Source organism: Ipomoea nil, unplaced genomic scaffold (assembly GCF_001879475.1).
Source record: "Ipomoea nil cultivar Tokyo-kokei standard unplaced genomic scaffold, Asagao_1.1 scaffold1900, whole genome shotgun sequence".
Taxonomy (NCBI): Eukaryota; Viridiplantae; Streptophyta; class Magnoliopsida; order Solanales; family Convolvulaceae; genus Ipomoea; species Ipomoea nil.
In genome coordinates, this window is record NW_017618328.1 from 1,674,165 (window position 1) to 1,696,078 (window position 21,914).

General features: G+C 32.1%; 1 protein-coding gene across 1 annotated transcript; it reads right to left on the reverse strand.

Moving 5' to 3' along the window:
- Nucleotides 1-436: 436 nt before the first annotated feature.
- On the reverse strand, nucleotides 437-1,834 carry LOC109193674. Its single transcript, XM_019344528.1, has one exon. It carries the CDS (start codon nucleotides 1,832-1,834, stop codon nucleotides 437-439), a length of 1,398 nt encoding a protein of 465 aa, XP_019200073.1.
- Between the last annotated feature and the right edge of the window lie 20,080 nt (nucleotides 1,835-21,914).

The window sequence follows — 21,914 nt, forward strand, 5'->3', positions numbered from 1 at the left end:
TAATGCCTAGGGTTTGAAACATTTTGTGTAGTTTTTGATACTCACCCCCTAGATCGGATTGTATACTTTTGATAGAGCGCGAGAATTGTCGCTCTACCAGCACACGGAACAACTCAAAACTTTTATAAACTTCTGATTTTACCCGTAACGGATAAAACCAGTAGAATCGGGAGTAATCGTCTACAAACAATAAGAAATAGCGAAAACCAGTACTAGAGACTACTGGAGCCGGGCCCCATACATCAGTAAAGATCAAATCTAAGACATTTGTACTGGAATTATGAACCCTATCTAATTTAAAACGCGACGACTTGCCGAGGTGACAAGCTGTGCAAGATTGCAACGACTTTTGTTTATTTGGTGACACTGGACAGTTCTTGAGAATATGACTCTGAACGACACCGTGCGGATGACCTAGCCTGCGGTGCCAAACATCTTAAGTGGCCCGGGAACTGACGAACGCAAATTGAGTATGGGAAAGTGGAAGCTTGTACAATCCCCCGGAGGTTGGCCCTTTAAGCAGAGTTGCCCTGGTTTTGGAATCCTTCACAATAAAACAGTTGTTATGAAATTCAAAGTAAACGCTGTTTTCTTTAGTGAATTTATTTACAGAAAGTAACGGGACAGACAGACTCGGGACATGCAATACATTAGACAAATTTAGGGGTTTTGACACGGACGGGATCGATGCATGACCGACGCGTGAGATAGCCAAACCTGCGCCGTTCCCGACTCGTAGGACATCGGGGCCGGTATATTCATCGGAGCGGGACATCATGCTAGCATCCGGCGTGGCGTGGGCGGTGGCGCCGGTGTCGGGGTACCACCCGTCCGATGAGGTTGCCGACGGCGTCATAGGGAGCTCGCCGGTGGCAGTGGCGACATGTGCTTCAGCCGGAGGTTGCATCGTATATCGCTTAAAGCAATAAACCGCCGTGTGTCCTTGAGCGCGACAAATTTGACATCTCGGAGGACCGCAGCCATTCTGACCGCCTCTGCCCCGTCCATTGCGGCTGTTACTGTTCCGGCCTCCTCTCCAGTGCTGCCCACTGCCGGACTGCCGACCACCGTCATTGTTGGAACCCCGTCCTCGGCCAGCGTACATCGCCGTATGCTGCCCGCCATTGTCGCCAACGGAGTATTCATCGGAGATTATGAACTCCTGGGCACTCAGGAAATCTGCCAGCTGCGGCAGAGACACAGTGTTGGTGGTAGCGGTTAAGGATGCCGCCATGACGCGCAGATCCTGTCTCAGGCCTCTCAGAACGTACAGCATCTGCTCCGATGAAGAAAGAGGACGACCGGCTTGAGCTAACGCCTCCACGAGCACCTCTGCCCGCCCCAAGTACTCGGCGGTGGAGAGATTCCCTTGCCTTAGCGACTGGAATTGGCCGAGTAGACTAAGGCACCTTGCTTGCGTGGAGGAGCCGAGCGCCGTGACGATTGACGACCACACCTCGGCTGCAGTTTCTCGTCCGACGACCAAGTGTAACACCTCGTCGGACATGGACGAAATGAGCATCGATAAAATCGATTGGTCTTGGAGCACCCAAGCCTTGTGCGCTGGGTTCGGAACCATCCATGTCGCCGGCATTGTGCCTGAGCCGGAATCCGAGGCTGCTGCGACTGTCGCCGGTGGACATGGCGTTGAGCTATCCACATATCCCAGCAGGTCCTGCCCCCTCAAGAAAGGGACCAACTGAGTCCTCCAGAAGAGGAAGTTGCGGCTATTAAGCTTCATGGAAACATGGTGATGGGCGCCGGCCAATGGATTGGCGGTCGCCGATGAGGGAGAGCCGCCGGCGGAGACGGTTCGTTCCGATGACTGCGACATGGTTTCGATGTTTGTTTTCCGGTGGAGTTTGTTTAGGTAAGGTAGAGAGAAACATGGTGATCGTAACCTATCTACTGATACCAGATTAGAATTCAAATTCCATTCATTAATTGTAACAGAAACGATTACAAAGTATTGAAAGATAATTAACGAAAGACTCTCCTGTCTAATAGAGAATCCTAAGTCAATTAAACCTGAGCCACATAATATAACTATATACTATAGAAAATAATAACACTCACTAACAAGGACCAAATTGATAATTTCACTATAGTCAAGGGACCATTTTGGTAATTAACTCTAAAAGTATGGTTTGTTTGGTTCCTCAATATAATCCTCGATTTCCTATATTGTTATGTTTAAAGAGTTACAATTCTTCTATTATGTCATTGACTCCATTATATAAAAAAAATTTATATATTCGTGTAGCAACTTCTTGAATATTTATGTATTTATAATTTGTATATGCATATATACTTTTATTATGTATATTAATTATGGTTGAAAAGATCACTAGGGGCTCCTCGGACACCTAGGCGGGCTGCCTAGGCACTAGGGTAATCGATGCCTAGACGTCGTGTATTTTTTTATTTTATTTTTTATTTTATTTTTTATTTTATTTTTTAAAAAAATTTTTGTTAAGATTTTATTATTATAAACTAGTTAATACTTTAATAATTAATACTAAAATATTAAATATTAACCTAAAAATAACTCATTTAAACAAAAAAAAAAAATATAAAAATCAATAGCTAGCCGGCCGACTATGTGTCCTAGTCGGCGCCTAGGTAACCTAGGTGATCAGTGCTTAAAGGGCCTAGTCGGCCACCTAGACCACTGATTATAGTGATACGTTAGGCGGTCGGTCGGCGCCTAGGCGCGATTTTTACAACATTGATATTAATTACTATATTTTATTCATAATTTAATTTAAATTTTCTAGTTAGTTTGACCCGGTCCAAGTTCCATTATTTTTTGAAGGGGGAACAGGCAAATTATGTCGTGGAACCATGTCCACCTTACAAGGTGGACACGATTTCAAAACTGTCATAATTGTGAATATAGAATTCAAAAATTATGAACATAGAGTTCTATAATTATGAACATAGAGTTCTATAATTGTGAATATAGAGTTCAATAATTGTGAATATGAAGTTCAAAAATTATGAACGTAGAGTTCAATAATTATGAACATAGAGTTCTGTAATTGTGAATATATAGTTCAATAATTGTGAATATGAAGTTCAAAAATTATGAACATAGAATTTTATAATTATGAATATAGAGTTCAGTAATTATGAACATAGAACCGTGTCCATCTTGCAAGGTGGACATGGTTCCACGACATAACGTACAATTGGGGGAGTATAATAGAGTACTGTTTGATTTAGAATACAGTGTGGCATATTTTATAATTATAGAGTTTAGTCTAGTTTAATCTTTGTCTTTGTAGGATGTAATTTGTAATTATATTTGTCTTTGTATCAAAGTTTAAATTTCATTCACTTTATTTTGTTTTAAAAATTATGTTAGTTTTTAATTTTTTTTGTTTCATATAATATAGTGTAAAAAACTTACATTAGAATTTTAAATTTTGAATGTTAGGCTGTTTACTTCAATTTTCTATACTACTCTGTTCAACTCTCATTTTTTTTAATGGTTAACTGAAAATATATAATATTGGTTGAAGGTCTTGGTCCATGATATAATTTTGAAAAATTTAATCCTTCAATTATTTTAAGCGTAGCCAATTTATTCTTCTCGTGAAATTTCTCTTTAACAGCCATTTAAGACATGACATTTTAGGAATTTCACAATCCACTAACTATTTGTCCCAATTGGCTCCTATGCTCTCATGGTATGGTGTTTGGTTGGGGAGTGGTATGGTGTTAGTGTTCTGTAAGGTCTAGGGTAGAAGATTTTAGTGTGCGGAAGGATGGAAGAAATTGGGGGATCAAAAAATAATTCCTTAAACATCGGTTAAAAGAAATTAAGATTGAAATAATTCAAAGACCGAATTTTTTAAAATTGAAAGTCGAAACTACATTGCATATCCGTCAAATCGTCATTAATTGAGGGATTGAAACTTGAAAGTGCAATTTTCCCTTTTACCAAAAAAAAAAACAAATTATATAACAATAAATAATTCTTACATTTGAGCTTCTACTTTTTAAATTTAATTACAAATTTGCATATATTAAGGAACAATTTCATCTGTATATCAAAGTTTTTATTTTTTTCATATAATATAAAATGTGAAAAAAACAACATTAGAATCTTAAATTTTGCCTAAAAAAAAATCTTAAATTTTGAATATTAGATCCGTTTATTTCAGTTTTGTATTATACAACTCAGCTCTGACAAAAAATTAATTTTTTAAATCATTTGATTTAAAAATTTGATCATAATTCTTTCTACCAATTATAGGTCGAACTCACTTTAGCTCTTATTAGTATAATATATATATATATATATATATATATATATATATATAGGAGCGCTCACATGTGGCCATGTTGTTAGGTGTGGTCATATGGTCAATTATAGACCATTAGATTAGATAGATCTAATGATTCATATTAATCAAGATTTTTTCCAGTATTTTCGCGCACATTCTCCTACCCAGAGAACTGTAAGGGTAAACTTGTCATAAAACACCGGAATAGGAAAAATCACATTGTTGTGTGTTTTATTACACTATTGGTGCATGTTGTCAACACTGTTGGTGTATTCTGGAACCCGACCGCTATAAATGGCCATTGTAATTACCATAACACGGGAATACACCATTGGTGTGTTTCACTGTGGTGTGTTTTATTACACTATTGGTGTATGTTGTCAACACTGTTGGTGTATTCTGGAACCCGCCCGCTATAAATGGTCACTGTAATTACCATAACACCCCCACTTACTAAAACGCGCGAAAATTCTCAGAATTACCACTGCCTTTAGATTAAACTGATTCAACGACCCAGATACGACCACACGACCATACCTAATGACATGACCACATATGAGCGTTTTTCTATATATATATATATATATATATATATATATATATATTATATATATATATATATATATATATATATATATATATATATATATATATATATATATATATATATATATATATATATTATATATATATATATTATATATATATATATATATATATATATATATATATATAGAAGAGCGCTCATATGCGGCGGGGTCTTACGGTGCGGCGGTGCGGTCAAATTCCAGAATACACCAACAGTGTTAACAATATGCACCAACAGTGTAATTAAAACACACCCCAATGAAATGTAATAAAACATCACAAAATACACCGCAGACTCAAAAAAACACACCATATAACTCACCACCCCCAATGGTGTATTTCCGAACAGTGTATGGTGTTTTTACTCACACCTAATGGTGTGTGTTTGGTGATCCAGGGCTCTGTTTACTCTGTTTTGTGTGGTGTATTTCCTAACGTTGATGGTGCATATTTGGTGAACTATTGGTGTTGCCGCACCGTAAGAAATAACCGCACCGTAAGACACTGCCGCACCTGAACCCGCCTCTATATATATATATATATATATATATATATATATATATATATATAAGTAAATCCTACTCCGTATTTGACAAGGAAAAAATATAGTGCTTTTCATAGTCAAATTAGGAAAACACAACACTACTTGCATAGCTCATAATCTTTCTATAAATTAAAATCTATGCATTGCTTTCTCATATTTTCCATAATCTTTCTATAAATTAAAATATAATAAAAGATTAAATTAGCTACGATTGAAATAATTGAAGAACTGAATTTCTTAATTAAAATTGAAAATTAGGACTACATTGCATATCCGACAATATTTGAGGTATTGAAAGTGCAATTTTCCCTATTACAAAAACAAAAAAACAAAAAAATTTATATAGCAATCAAAATTTTAAAAAAAAATTATATAGCATAGGAACTAAAAGTGAACACGACCTATTAGAAAATAGACAAAATTTACAACATCTACTATCTACTTCTACTATATATATATTAGTAAGAGCCCATGAGAGTTAGAACTATAATGGATAAAAAAAATGGCGGTCAAATTTTTTAATCAAATGAATGGCTCAGATTGATCAGATTTTAATTTTTCCTTAAGATTTCAAAATTTATCTTTAATGAATATGATTATCCGTTAACTTTTCCGTTAAATATTATATTTTTTATTAATTTCTGTTAATTCACTGTTAACTTACTCATTGATTTCAATAAGAAAGGTCTTAGGTTCGAACCTCATCCCAATCAAAGTTGACATAATTAGTACCATATTTTACTCTTATTAAATTAAATAATAATTTCGTAGCTACAACAAAAAATAATACATATGCATTTCTTTAATTTAGAATTATGTGTCTACAATGTCTTTATTCAAAAAAAAAAAAATTATTCATTATCAATAGATTAAATAAGAGAAATAAGTTCATTAGTTATATTGTATTTATTTTTCTCCAATATAAAAATTCTTTACATTCAAATTCATCAATTGATTATATTCGCTACATTGTCCCTACAATGACTTTATTAAAAAAAATTATTCATATTAAGAGATATAATTTTATTAGTTATATTGTCTTTATATTTCTCCAATTTAAAAATTCTTTACGTTCAAATTCATCAGTTGATTATATTCACTACATTGTCTATTATCTTTTTTGTGCACTATTTTTTAATTAAAGATCAAAGTTATAATACAAAATAATGATATATATTTATTTATCATGTATTTTATTAATACCATGAAAAAATTAAAAAAAATATAATTAATAAAGACAATCATATTATCTACTTGAGGGATTTGTTAACAAAGAGAGTATTCAAATCACACAACAAATTGAAGTGAGAACTACCTCGCAATGTCCTTGTTTGACAATCAGCAGTTAGTGTTAGCGGATTATATTATCGAATTTGACCAGCGAATTATATCAATATTTGGTAAAAAGATATTTGAAAAAATTAGCTGTTTAGATTAACATGTAAAATGACCTAAGGGTATACATATATTTAATAATAATAATTATTATTATTATTTTTAAAAAAATAAAAAAAAAATATAATTAAGCCAATCATATTAACTATTTGGGGATTTATTGACAAAAAGAATATTCAATTCACACAACAAATTGAAGTGGGAAACTATCTCGCAATGTCCTTGTTTGGCAATCAGCAGTTAGCTCTTCAATATTAGTATATATTTAATATTTTATGCCCTAATTTTTTATTTGTTCTCCCTTATGTCTCGTATTTGATTTTAACCATACCTATACAATTATTTTATTGACAATTATAATCAAGTTTGACTATATTATCTTGCATTTGTAAACTTAGAATTGCCTATTTAAATACGCAAATTTAACATTCAATTATCTATGCATCAACAATTCTAATATAATCTTGCCTTGATATACTTTAAAGTACTTATTTAAAAAAAAAAATATTGGGCATTATCCAATCGCGCAATGCGCGTAAAAAACTAGTTAACTTAGAAACGAGAAGTGAGTACGACCAACAAGTAAGAATGAACGAATTAATCCTATAATTATCCAATATCTTGTAGGATGAATTATTTACAGACTGTATAACTACAAACAGATTCTGGCTTCAATGAGATTTAATATCCAAAACCATCTCTAAAATTGGTGTTGTAAAGTCATATTCTTTCCAATTTCAAGATTCATAAGCCCAATGCCCCAATGTCCAACAAATTATACTGTTGAAACGTGCCCACGTTGTAAGGTGGACACGATTCCATATCCATGATTTCTATACAGTAGATTTATATGTTCTTTACTTCTTTAGCACGAACTACCACCCAAAATTGAAAGATATAAATATAATTTCTAGAAACCAAAAAAGTCATGTGTTTATACGTTCGATCATGGGATAATTTACACCAACAATTGTATGGAGTATAATATTTGTAGCCCAATGTATAACTAAATAAGTATTGATCACTTTTAAGGAGCAAATTATTGTGTGGACCATAGTCCACATAATTGTGTGGACCATAAATATCAGGTATATTTCTAATATATTAAAAGTACAATATTTTTGTACTGAAGATACATTATTTTTGTATTGAAGATACATTATATAAAATAATGTAGCCTTAGTATATTAAAAATGTACTTTCAAAAAATGTACCTTACGTAGTATATTAAAAATGTACTTTTTTATCTATGGTCCATGTAATAATGATTGATCTTTAGCGTATAATAGATACAAAAAGTATATATACATGAGATACTATCTTATAACAGAGTCAATAATACAAAAAGAGAAAATTTCAATTTTGGTCATATGACTATAGGGGTCTTGTTAATTTCAGTCCTTGACTTTTAAAAGTGTCAATTTAGTATCTTAACTATGCAATTTTTGTCAATTTTGACAATTTTGGTCACTCCGGTCAAATTGCCGAAAAAATTTAATTGTCAAAATAATGAGGGTATTTTAATCATTTCACGCCTCTTTTCTTCTTCCCAGGCGAGTCAATCCCTTCCTCTCTCGTTTCTGGTGAATGCATTGAACTAAGATGATGGGGAAAGGAGGCTTGATGATATTAAAGATAGGGTTTAGAGGGAGAGAGAACGCCGGAAACGGGAGAGAAAGATATGGACTCGCCGGAGAAGAAGAAAAGAGGCGTGAAACGACCAAATTAAATTACCCTCATTATTTTAACTATTAAAATTTTCCAGCGAAATTTGGCCAGCAATTTGGCCGGAGTGACTAAAATTGACAAAAATTACATAGTTAAGGTACTAAATTGACACTTTTAAAAGTCAAGGACTGAAATTAACAAGACCCTTATAGTCATATGACCAAAATTGAAATTTCCTCATACAATATATATATATATATATATATATATATATATATATATATATATATATATATATATATATATATATATATATATATATATATATATATATATATATATATATATATATATATATAATCGCACTCAGGTGCGAATGCTTGGCACGAAATAGGAATTGATTCTGTCTGTCCACGTGTCCAGATCTAATGGATGAGAAACACTGATTTTTTTAAAAAATGCGGTGGTATTTTCGTAAATAATTGAACATTGAAGTGCAAGTAAAATGTATTACAAGTGCATGTAAAATGTATTATAGGTGCAAGTAAAAATTTACACTGAGCATCAGTACTTAGTTGCACTTATAGTTCTAAGTAGTTGCACCTATAGTTCTAAGTAGTTGCACACATAGTTATAAGTAGTTGCACCTAGGTGTATTAATGTTTGCGAGTGGTTTTCAGGGGTATTACTACCCGCTGAACTCAGATCAATGAATGTTAACAAGACAAAATTACATGCATGCACCTATAGTTATAAGTAGTTGCACCTATAGTTATAAATAGTTGCACATATAGTTATAAGCACACCCAGGTGCATGAATGTTTGCGAAAAGTGAATGCTAACAAGGCAAAATTACATGCACTTATAGGTGAAAGTAGGTGCACTTGTAAGTGATTTTACTTGCACTTCGATGTTCAATTATTTACGAAAATGCCACCGCATTTTTTTTTAAGTTATTAGATCTGGACACGTGTCGCGCGCTGATTCGTTCGCATATTCCTTCCTGGGCACTTATTCGCACCTGAGTGCATCCCTATATATATATATATATATATATATATAGAGAGAGAGAGAGAGAGAGAGAGAGAGAGAGAGAAATATTGATAAAAGTCAAGGGTATTAACCTAAATTAAGTTAAAGTTTTTTACATTTTTTCACATTAGAAATATATAAATAAGTAAATCCTACTCCTTATTTGACAAGAAAAAAATAGTACGTACTTCTTTTCATAGTGAAATTAGGAAACACAGCACTCTAATCCGCTTACATCTGGTCATAATCTTTCTATAAATTAAAATCTCTGCATTGCTTTCTCAGATTTTCCATAGACGACACTCGCTGTGATTACAGAGTCTCATTTCTAGACGTAAACTGTACTCGTACTTGTTTTTCTCCTGAAAATTCAAAAATTTTGAATGGCAGGCGTTGGGGTTCTTCATCCGAGTGATCCTTTGATGAGTGGCAGTGGCGAAAAGTGGTGTCGGAAGTGGTGTCCGAAGAAGCCAAGTTCCCAGAAGAATGGAATTAGCAGAGGTGGAAGCGTTGCCAGTAAGAAGGAGAAGGGCATAGCTGCTGAAGCGCCGAAAATGGAAGAACGTTACGCTGGATGGTCCTTCTTCACGTCGCCGCCACCAAGCTCCCTCCCGCTCCCGGCCTTCTTAACCAAAAACGCTGCGGCTGCGGCTCTAGGGAATTGAAGAACGACGACGACGCAGCTAGGAGTTATCTGTGCATGGCGGATTTTGAAGCTCTATCTTTACTGAATTATTTGACTCAATTCTTTAAGCTCTATCTTTAGAAATTCCTCACTCCCAGGCTCAAACATGATAATGGAAGGGTGTAACTCACAATCTGCCACCTAGTCCAAGTTCAATTCCTTTATTTTCTCAAGGAGAAGGAGTCGAATAGATTATATATTTAGAATAGTATACTGTATAATTATGAATTTTAGTTTAGTTTAATTGAATCTTTGTCTTAGGATGTCATTTTTAATTGTATTGGTATGTGTATAATTACTTCATCTACATACTATATATAGTATGATTTCTCAGAATCAGTCTACTCTATTTTCTATATCAATCATCAAGAAAAACTTAGGTTATAATTAATATACTATAGTATGATCGGTCAGAATCAATCTACTGTATTTTCTATATCAATTATCAACAAACATTTAAATCATAAGTTCGATCATATAATCATACTAATTTATAGATAATATTACAAAAGGCAAATCGTAATTTCAATCTCTATAATCATACTAATTTATAAATAATATTACAAAGGGGAAACTGTAATTTCAATTCCTCAATTATTGGCGGAGATATAGTGTTAGCATTCTGCAAGGGCCGCGGTTAAAAAGAAATTTCCCCGAAAGATTAAATTGGCTACAATTGAAATAATTGAATAACCGAATTTCTTAAAATGAAAACTAGGATTACATTGCAGCGTAAGGTCAAATTCTTTCCAATATCAAGATTCATAAGCCCAATGTCCACAACAAACAGAACTGCGATATTCACAAAATATGTATATCATAAGCAACTTCTATTACACTAAGTTGTTTTGAGTCTTTTGACCATAACATTTAACTAAGTTGTTTTGAGTCTTTTGACCATAACATTTAACTAAGTTGTTCATCAAAAGAATGTGCAAACAACCCAAAATTATGAAAGCATAATTACTTTCCTTGGTTATATGGAAACCACATGAAAATCAAGGAATGGATGAAGTAACAAGACCGATCAAAACCATAATTTGGCAGTTAGTTTTCCTTTAAAAAAAAAAAAACTCATGTTCTAAAATGTACATAATGTTATACTAGAATACATATAATTGTATACATGAATGTACATAATTATATAACAAAATACACATACTCTTTTTTTAAAAGATAATACACATAATCTAATATAATACATAATAAACATAAATTTTTAACATAATATACATCAACTCTTAACATAATATACAAAAAATTTCCTGATTCGGATGTACATAATTGTATAAAAAAAATGTACATAATTGTATAAAAAAAATGTACATAATTGTATAAAAAATGTACATAATAAAAAAAATACATAATTGTATAAATAAATATACATAATCATGTCAACTTCCTACCGCGCCTCCCAAAACGACATCGTTTTGGGAGGCGCGAGGCGTACAGTGCACTGTACGCCGTGGTGCAGGGTATAACGATTGTTCAGTAGCCATTCACTCTGATTACAAAATAAATCAATACCCAACCAAAGATTAAGCATGACAAATGGTTACCCAATTCAAATATCTTTGGCCCATTATCTCACTCCACCGTAGGACGGTTTAGAGCACAAATTATGTTGTGGACTCGTGTCCAAAACAACATCGTTTTAAGGAAAAATGCGGTATTTCTGTAATACCCACTTTCTTATAAATGCAATTATGCTTAAGTTTTATTAAGTGAAGTCAATAAGTCAAAGCTTCTTACTTTGATATTGGATAAAATTACCAATTTACCCTTGTTTACCCTTAAGGGGTCGTTTGGTTCACGGAATGTCAGATTACCTTAGGGAATGTTAGATTGCTGGGAATGTTAGATTACTGGGAATGTTAGATTCCTGTGTTTGGTTAAAATTGGGGTATGTAATATAATCATGTTTGGTTTAGGGTTATCTTTTATTCATACACTATAATATCCTTAACATATTTTCATATATTTTAATAAATTTTAAAATTAAAATAAATAAATAAGATAACGGTATCATATATAATTACATGATTTTAAAATATTAACTAAAATATTGAACTTGAGAAACAAAATTATTTTATATGCTAACCTAGCATAATAAAAATAAAAAAATGTATAATTACAAAAATAATTATATATGTGTGTGTGTGTGTGTGTGAGTGAGATAAACTAACATAACCAAGGTTATCTTACATAACCTTAGAAATTGAAGGGAATCACATTCCCTTCAAAATCCTATGTGGAGGGAATGTGACATTCCTGGGGAATGTTAGATTCCCTGAGATAATGTGAACCAAACACAGAAATGTGAGCTTTGGAATGTCACATTCCCTTGGTTATGTCATATAACCTGAACCAAACGCCCCCTAAAGGTTAAGGAACCACTTTAGTCTTGGATAAGCATCTCATTTGAAAGAAGACAAGGAGAGCAAATTAGAGAGAGATAGGGGAAGGGAAAACCTTGAAGCTTGGATCTCCATCTTCTTCAAGCTTAGATCTCTAAGATATTGGGTATTCTAGGTGAGTTTAACCTCTATCTTTTACTCTTTATGAGTTGGGTTTATCTTTGGAGCCCTAAGATTGATATTTGAAAATATTAGGGATTTTGACAAGGAGTATTTGGGCAAGCTAAATAGCTAAGATTTGGATGTTTTAGGTAAGTGTGTATTTCTCTCAAAACTATTTTTACCCTATACTATAAATTAAACTTGTGATTTGAGTTGTATATTGAAATTTTGAGCTGCGTTTTTGGACTGGAATTGTTGTGAACTGTGTTTCCGGACAGGAGTTGTTTACTTATATAATCTGGACTGGAATAGTTATCAAGTGTCGAGATGGTAGAATGGCTTGTGGTTGTTGTGTAGGTAGCAGTAGGTTGTGGGTTTCGCTTTGCTTGCTAGCATACCTTATGTTTATTTTTCTATATGTATTACATGCTTATAAAATGTATTATTTGTTTAAAGAGAGAATTAAACTCTTAACCTCATGTTTATATTAACTTAAGTTTTTCCAACTAAGCCATTTCAATTTCTTTGAAATTACTTTGGTTTAATAAACTATTCTATGATTTTTAAAGAGTTATGTACTAAGAAAATTATTATTTTGTATAACTTGTTTATAACTTGCATATTTCGTAGTTTGATAAACTTATTATCTATTTTGGAAATATGTACTTTGTTATGTGACTTTAAGGAAAGGATTTTTGCTATATCGGGCTATTTGATTATAAGAATTATTTTGAGTGTTTGATCAAACTCATGAGGCAACCTACATTTTGTTGTTTGTTTTGTTTGGCTTGGAACGTTCCTAAATGCTCATTCCGAATCGTCGAGCTTGACTCATTCCGAATCGTCGAGCTTGACTCATTCCGAATCGTCGAGTCTTTGGAATTATTTGTTGGAACGTTCCATCCAGCTCATTCTGAATCGTCGAGCCTGACTCATTCTTAATCGTCGAGTCTTTTTGGACCATTATATCGATAATTGCGTGTGCCACAGAATATAATGGTGGTTGTAGGTTGCCAATGGGTCATATGTTAAGGAATGATTTGTGCTTTTGAAAGTATTGTGTTATGAAATATTGTTGATGCCCATGTAGCTAAAGTTTCTTGTTTTGTGAGCTTATGTATTGTATGATGGAGTATATTATGACTTCAATATGGTTTAAAGATCAAGTTTTGCATCTAGTTATTACTTTAAAGCTTTTTGTATTATATTGGGGTTACTTGATCCGGGGTTGAGAGGAGCACCACTTACTGGGCATTAGCTCATTATTTGTATTTGTTTTTCCTCATGTTTCAGAGTAGTTAAGGACATGTAAATAGCACGAGCACAAGTGGTGGGTCTCGAAGGTGACTTTTGGAAACTAGGAGACTTAGCCCTACTATTGGAGCTTATCACAGATTTTTGTATCTTTTGGATATTCTCGTTGACCCTTTGTATTTTGGTAAACCAATGTGCTTGGTTTTGGTGCTTGTAATGCATTTTGTCATGCTAGTCTTGATTGTAAATATTTAATAGTGGTGATTTGGTGAGTTTTTGGGAAGAACTAGTTGTTTATATTTGCTAAAAGTAGGGAATTATTATGTATTAAAGTGTTGTTATGAAAGTTCCGAGAGGTATGTATGGCTAGGCTTCGTATTGTTACAGGCTTTCGTGTAGCGATACGGCCAGGTCATGTCCTAGAAGTGGGGCGTGACAATTTCAGTTTTAAAAAAAATTGATTTTGTCTCGCCGTTAACGGAGTTATTCGTTTGTGGCATTATAAATGTACAGTTATGGAGTTATGAATGTACAGTTATGGAGTTATTAATGTACAGTAATGGAATTATGAATGTAAGTTATGAAATTATGAACACAGAGCTCTGACATTATGAATTTACAATTACGAACATATAGTGATAAAATTATGAACATAGAGCTCTAAAATTGTGAACATAGAGCTTCGAAAATTATGAATGTACAATTATGGAATTATGAATGTGCAGTTAGGGAATTATGAATGTACAATTATAGAAATATGAATGTACAGTTATGGAATTATGAATGTACAGTTATGGAATTATGAACATAGAGCTTTGACACTATGAACTTACAATATGAACATACAGTAATAAAATTATGAACATTGAACTCTAAAATTGTGAACATAGAGCTTCGAAAATTATGAATTTACAGTTATTGAATTATGAATGTACAGTTACAGAATTATAAATGTACAGTTATATAAGTATGAATGTACAGTTATGAAATTATGAACATATAGTGATAAAATTATGAACATATACTCCTAAAACGAAGCGGTCTAAAATTTAAAAAAAAAAAAAAAAAAAAAAAAAAAAAAAAAAAAAAGATAACGGTGCCACTACCTACACCGTTACGATGTCCACAATGCATGCTGGACACAGGTCCATAGCATAACGATTGGGTTTAGAGTTGGTGTGCACTACTACTACTGCTGCTGCTGCTGCTACTGCTACTGCTGCTATAGTATGTCATTTTTAATTGTATTGGTATGTGTATAATTACTTCATCTACATACTATAGTATGATTTCTCGGAATCAGTCTACTCTATTTTCTATATCAATCATCAAGAAAAACATAGGTTATAATTAATCTTTTTAATTTCAACATTTAGAAGCCAAAACTTAAAATAAATAATTCTCACATTTGAACTTCCACCTTTTTAATTAATTTAAAAATTACAAATTTACATATATTATGGAATTTTTTTATTTTTTTTTTTAAATCAACAGCGTTTGCATATATTAATGAATAAATGGAGAAATATAATCAGGAGGGACAAAGTCCTAATACAAAGGAGTATCTTGATTAAAAGCTACTGAGATCTTGGGTGTGAGGGTGGAAGGAGGGGAGTGTCATTGCTTAAGTCGGGTCCCTTAAGTTCTCTCGGGCTAAAACACAGTACGCTGTGCCAGTGAGGATGGGGCCTTGGCTTAAGGGTGGCTTAAAGGGTAGTTGGAATCCTACTTGAAAGGGCATCGGTCCCATCCTTTGTGTGGGACGGGGAGCTCAATCTTGACTATTGGTTTGTGAAGGTTTTGGAGAGTTGTTTGATTGTTAATGATAGGAATTACTTGGAGAGCATATCCTTGATTGGTTTGAGCCTTGTTTCGCCTTGACATTTGTAAGTGTAAAATTATTTACACATTAAACTTATTGGCTATTTTATTTAGTAATAGCTTTATTAGTTTTCAATTAAGAAGTTAATTAGAGTTGTTAGAATTTATTCTATTTTGGACCATGTGATATCTAAATGTGTGAATGGTATGCATTGATGAATGAAGAGAAAGTCAGCAGCACATGAAGCTTTCAAAGAAAACAAAAGATGTGGCTGTGAATCATTCGAACAAAAGTAAAAGGCTATGATTAAGGATCACAAATGAGGCTTGTTATCTACCATTTAAAGAAGCTGTTCGAAAGAAGAATTTGCCAACTTTGAGATTAATATACTGAGCGCACATCTGATTTGCAAAGCTTCATATTTTAATATGTTTTATTATCTAATTCTTAAGAATATTTAATCTGTACTACATGATCAGTACGCGGTACTGCTGAAGCATCTTGTGAAGATTGTTCGGGTTTTCGTGTGTCAGTCCTAGATAGGTGTTAGAAAGAGTGATAGTGGTAAAGGCTGGAGGCCATCTATATTTACCTCTTGTAATACTCCTTTTGGTGAACATCTATAGTGGATTGGGCAGACGTGGGTTGCCCCGCAGACGTAGGAGAATGAGCTCCGAACTGCGTAACAATTTCTTTGTATTTTTACTTTCGTTTATGCTTTTTGTCTTCATTATTTATATTTGTTTAAACAAGTTTAATTAATGAACGTAACTGGTACTTAACTTAAAAACAAGTAAAAATACATTACTTTTTTATTTCAATATTCACGGAGCAATTTCTACATTAGAGGCATATATCTAGTTAGTTTGAATAAAGTAGAGCTAGGAAGCATCTTTGTTGTGGGTGGTCACTTTTGGGTCATCTTTGTGAGACTTGAAGTTTTGATTTATGCATTCCCTTTGCTGAATATATATATATATATATATATATATATATATATATATATATATATATATGATAATGGAAGGATGTATGTAGCTCTTGAATTCTGTATCTTTCTTTATTCACAATCTATTTAGAATAGCATATTGAATAATTATGGAGTTTAGTTTACTTGAATGTGTATAATTACTTGATCTACTATAGTATGATTTATCACATCCAGTATGTCGTTAACGGGTTTGACCCGTTATGTTTCCTGTCTTTAACATGGTAACCCCTTAAACTTATATTAAGAACTTGTTTAACCCATTAATTTTTTTATTATTATTATTATTATTTTTTTGTGTTAAACCGTTTACACAAACCTTTTTATAACTTAATATAAAAGGAAAGTTAAAAACTATATATAAAACCTTAAAGGCTTAGAAAGTTATGTTATTATTTTTACTATTATAGTTATGGACTTATTTAATTATGATTTGTATATGAATATTATGAATTAAATATTTTTTTTAGTTTATTTGATGGATTGAAATGTAGGTTTTATTTCTCTTTTAATTTATATAACTTTACATCAAAGAGAATTAACTCACACCCAGAGTTACATACATACATACAGGATGACTAAGTTCCTTTATTTTGTCTAGCGGAAGGAGTAAAATAGATTATGTACTTATGAATTGATTTAGAATAGCATATTGTATAATTATGGAGTTTAGTTTACTTGAATGTCAATAATTACTTGATTTACTATAGTATAATTTATCACTTACAGTACGTTTGATCTATTCTATTGTCTATTTCATTCATCAATAAAAACTTAGGTTATAATCTTCTTCAACATTTAAATCCTTCATTCATACAATCATATAATTTCTAGATAATATTACCCCAAAAAAAAATTAATTAGAAGCCAAAACTTAAAATAAATAATTCTCACATTTGAACTTCCACCTTTTTAATTAATTTAAAAATTACAAATTTACATATATTATGGAAATTTTTTTTTTTTTTAAAATCAACAGCGTTGGCATATATTAACGAATAAATGGAGAAATATAATCAGGAGGGACAAAGTCCTAATACAATGGAGTATCCTGATTAAAAGCTACTGAGATCTTGGGATGAGGGTGGAAGGAGGGGAGTGTCATTGCTTAAGTCGGGTCCCTTAAGTTCTCTCGGGCTAAAACACAGTACGTTGTGCCGGTGGGGATGTGGCCTTGGCTTAAGGGTGGCTTAAAGGGTAGTTGGAATCCTACTTGAAAGGGCATCGGTCTCATCCTTTGTGTGGGACGAGGAGCTCAATCTTGACTATTGGTTTGGGGAGGTTTTGGAGAGTTGTTTGATTGTTAATGATAGGAATTACTTGGAGAGCATATCCTTGATTGGTTTGAGCTTGTTTGGCCTTGACATTAGAGGCATTTAGAAATTTTCAAGAATTTTCGAAAATTGAAAATTATCTAGGTATTTACTATGTTCTTTTCCCATTTTCAAAATTGAGAACTATTCTTTCTTTTTTCAAGAAATTAGGAACACAATTCAAAGTTGTTTTCAAAACTGAAAATACATGCTTAAATAGTACCAAGTCTACCAATTGAATCCGGCTTGCATTTTTTAATTCTTTCTTCCCTATTTTCTTCTTTCATATTCATTGCCTTGGCGGTTGTACGAAGAAATCAATATATTTTATTAGGAAAAGAGATTTTTTAGGAATTGGGCGGGAAGTTAAAATTTCAGGATTTTGTTTTTATATATAGTATAGATTGTATTACCCTATTTTATAATATTATAATAGAATTTTAACGCAGAATTATTGTGCGAATGGGAAAGTAGAAATCAATATATTTTATTAGGAAGATAGATTTTTTAGGAATTGGGCCGGAAGTTAAAATTTCAGGATTTTTTTTTTATATATAGTATAGATTGTATTACACTATTTTATAATATTAGAATAGAATTTTAATGCAGAATTATTGTACGAATGAGAAAGTAGAAATCAATATATTTTATTAGGAAGAGAGATTTTTTTAGGAATTGGGCGGGAAGTTAAAATTTCAGGATTTCGTTTTTATATATAGTATAGATAGTATAGATTGTATTACACTATTTTATAATATTAGAATATAATTTTAACACAGAATTATTGTACGAAGAAATCAATATATTTTATTAGGAAGAGAGATTTTTTAGGAATTGGGCGGGAAGATAAAATTTGAGGATTTTGTTTTTATATATAGTATAGAGTATAGATTGTATTACACTATTTTATAATATTAGAATACAATTTTAACGCAGAATTATTGTACGAAGAAATCAATATATTTTATTAGGAAGAGAGATTTTTTAGGAATTGGGCGGGAAGTTAAAATTTCAGGATTTTGTTTTTATATATAGTATAGATTGTATTACCCTATTTTATAATATTAGAATAGAATTTTAACGCAGAATTATTGTACGAATAGGAAAGTAGAAATCAATATATTTTATTAGGAAGAGAGATTTTTTAGGAATTGGGCGGGAAGTTTAAATTTGAAGATTTTGTTTTTATATATAGTATAGATTGTATTACCCTATTTTATAATATTAGAATAGAATTTTAACGCAGAATTATTGTACGAATGGGAAAGTAGAAATCAATATATTTTATTAGGAAGAGAGATTTTTTAGGAATTGGACGGGAAGTTAAAATTTCAGGATTTTGTTTTTATATATAGTATAGATTGAGCACCACTTCAATTGTAAGAGCAACTTTATTGGAGTTTTAAGCGGGTTTTTGGTAGGGTTTTTTCAAGGGGATGAGAAAGGAGAGAAGAGAAAGGGTTTACTGCAAACGGTTTGAATTGGCACAGGATTAGATGAGAATAATCTTTCTTCTGTGAATTATTCTTTGTGCATTTTATAATGCATGCTTGATTGTGCATTTGATAAGTGATTGTGTATCTTAAAAAGCTGAATTTCTATCATTATTTTTGTATTTGGATTGTGCAACTTGTAAAATTTGATTGTACACTTTACACAAGAACAATAATTTTTATTTGATCTTACCGATATATATATATATATAACAACATTCGCAGAACGTGCACGTGTGGCGGGCACTTGCCTTTCACAAGCCCGTTGGGTGCACAAAGTTTCTTTTTTATTTTATTTTTTCAATCTTCTCCAAAAATGCAACAATCTAACAGAAAGCCTACAAAAATAATAATAATAATAATAATAATAATAATAATAATAATAATAATAAAACTTTAACGGAATAAGGGTCAAATAGGCCATCGAACTGCACCTAATAATACAATTAGGTCACTGAACCCAAAAAACCGACAATTGAGTCCCTAAACTAACCAATTTCTAACAATTCATCCAATTTGAAGGTTTCTAACAGGTCAACAACCAAATTAATTATTTTTAAAAAAATAAAATTTAAAAATTAATTATTAAAATTTAAAAAAAAAAAAAAAAAACAGAAACGGCTGGAGACGAAGAAACTTCTTCGTCTCCGGCCAGTTTCTTCGTCTCCACGGCCGGAGACGACGATTTCTTCGTCTCCGGCCATGGAGACGAAGAAACTGGCGCCGTTTCTGTTTTTTTTTTTTTTAATTACTTAAATAATTAATTTGTAAATTTTATTTTTTAAAAAATAAATAATTTGGGAGGATGACCTGTTAACCTGTTGGAAACCTACAAATTGGAAGATTTGTTTGAAATTGGTTAGTTTAGGGATCTAATTGTTGATTTTTTAAGTTCAGTGGCCTAATTGCATTATCTTGTGCAGTTCGATGGCCTATTTGACCCTTATTCCAAACTTTAACCATTGTGGTTGAAGAAAAATAGTGGAAGACATCCCAGAAAGTTCCTTTTAAGGGGTGGGTGTTTCGGGATTTTGGTTCGACTTTTTTTTTTTTTTTTTTTTTTTTCGATTTTGGTATCTCGATATTTAAAAAGTTATACCATTCGGTTTAGCATTATACTTCGGTTCGGTTTCAATTCTGTTTGAAAAAGTTCGATTTTAGTTCAAAATTAGTTTTGTTCGGTTTAAGAACGCCAATTTTTAACATTTTCTAATTTTCCAAACACACTACCAAACAATACATATTCATATAGTCCAAATCTAAAGTCTAACACATTATATAAGAAAATAGCAATCCAAAGTTCAAACACACTACTAAGTACTAATTAATTACCAAACATGAATTTTTTGCCTAACCGACTCTTTAGTTGCCTCACTTAGAATGTTTAGTTGACAAAATGAAAAATCATTCATCTGTATAGTTAATATTTGGAGAACAAGTATCAAATACTATATAGTTAATTTTTGAACACAATCCGTCATTGCTCGGAAAATTATATTCTCTGTGCACTGAATATTATATTCCAGTACTGAAAATAATATTCCAGTACATTGGAAATCAAAATTAGAATAATGTCAAAGCACATTAATTTCATAGAAACATAAAACTAAGAAAAATATTGAATATTATAAGAATAACTCAAGTTAGAGATAATTGTGGGGCAAATAACAATTGCGGAAAACAACAAAAGTGCAAATCCACTTTTGCCATAATTTATTGAAAATGTTTAATTACTTTAGCAACAACATTAATGATTTCTTTTTAGAGTTTTTTGTGAGGTCAATATTAAGGTGGAGGAAAGAAAAGAAATGAGAGAAAAGTTGAGAAGCTCTTGCAAGTATAAATTTTGGAAAATTCTATTCACACCACCTATTTTACTATTTGCACCACCTATTTAATAGGTCAAACCACTTTATAGGTGGTGCTAATTAAAAAGTGATATTTGCACCACCATCATTTAATGTGGTCAAAGACTAATATTTATTTTTTATATTTTTTTTACAATCAAATTATTAATTAAAAAAAAAAATTAAACCCCTCGCCTTCTCCGGTGAGAAGGCAAGGGACTGCCTTCTCACCAGAGAGGCAGCCCAGTGGGTTGCCTTCTCACCGGAGAAGACAACCCAGGTAGAAGGCTACCTGGGTGGCCTTCTCCGGTGAGAAGGCGACCCTCTGGGTTGCCTTCTCCGGTGAGAAGGCATGTCCATCGCCTTCTCTGGTGAGAAGGCTATGATTTTTTTTTTTAAAAAAAATTTAATGAATTAAATTTTGAATTAATTAATTATTACTTAAATCTATTAAATGCAGTTTTATTAAGGAGG

What these genes read in the sequence shown, in the direction of transcription:
- LOC109193674 (XM_019344528.1), bottom strand. Translation starts at nt 1,834, where the DNA reads ATGTCGCAGTCATCGGAACGAACCGTCTCCGCCGGCGGCTCTCCCTCA.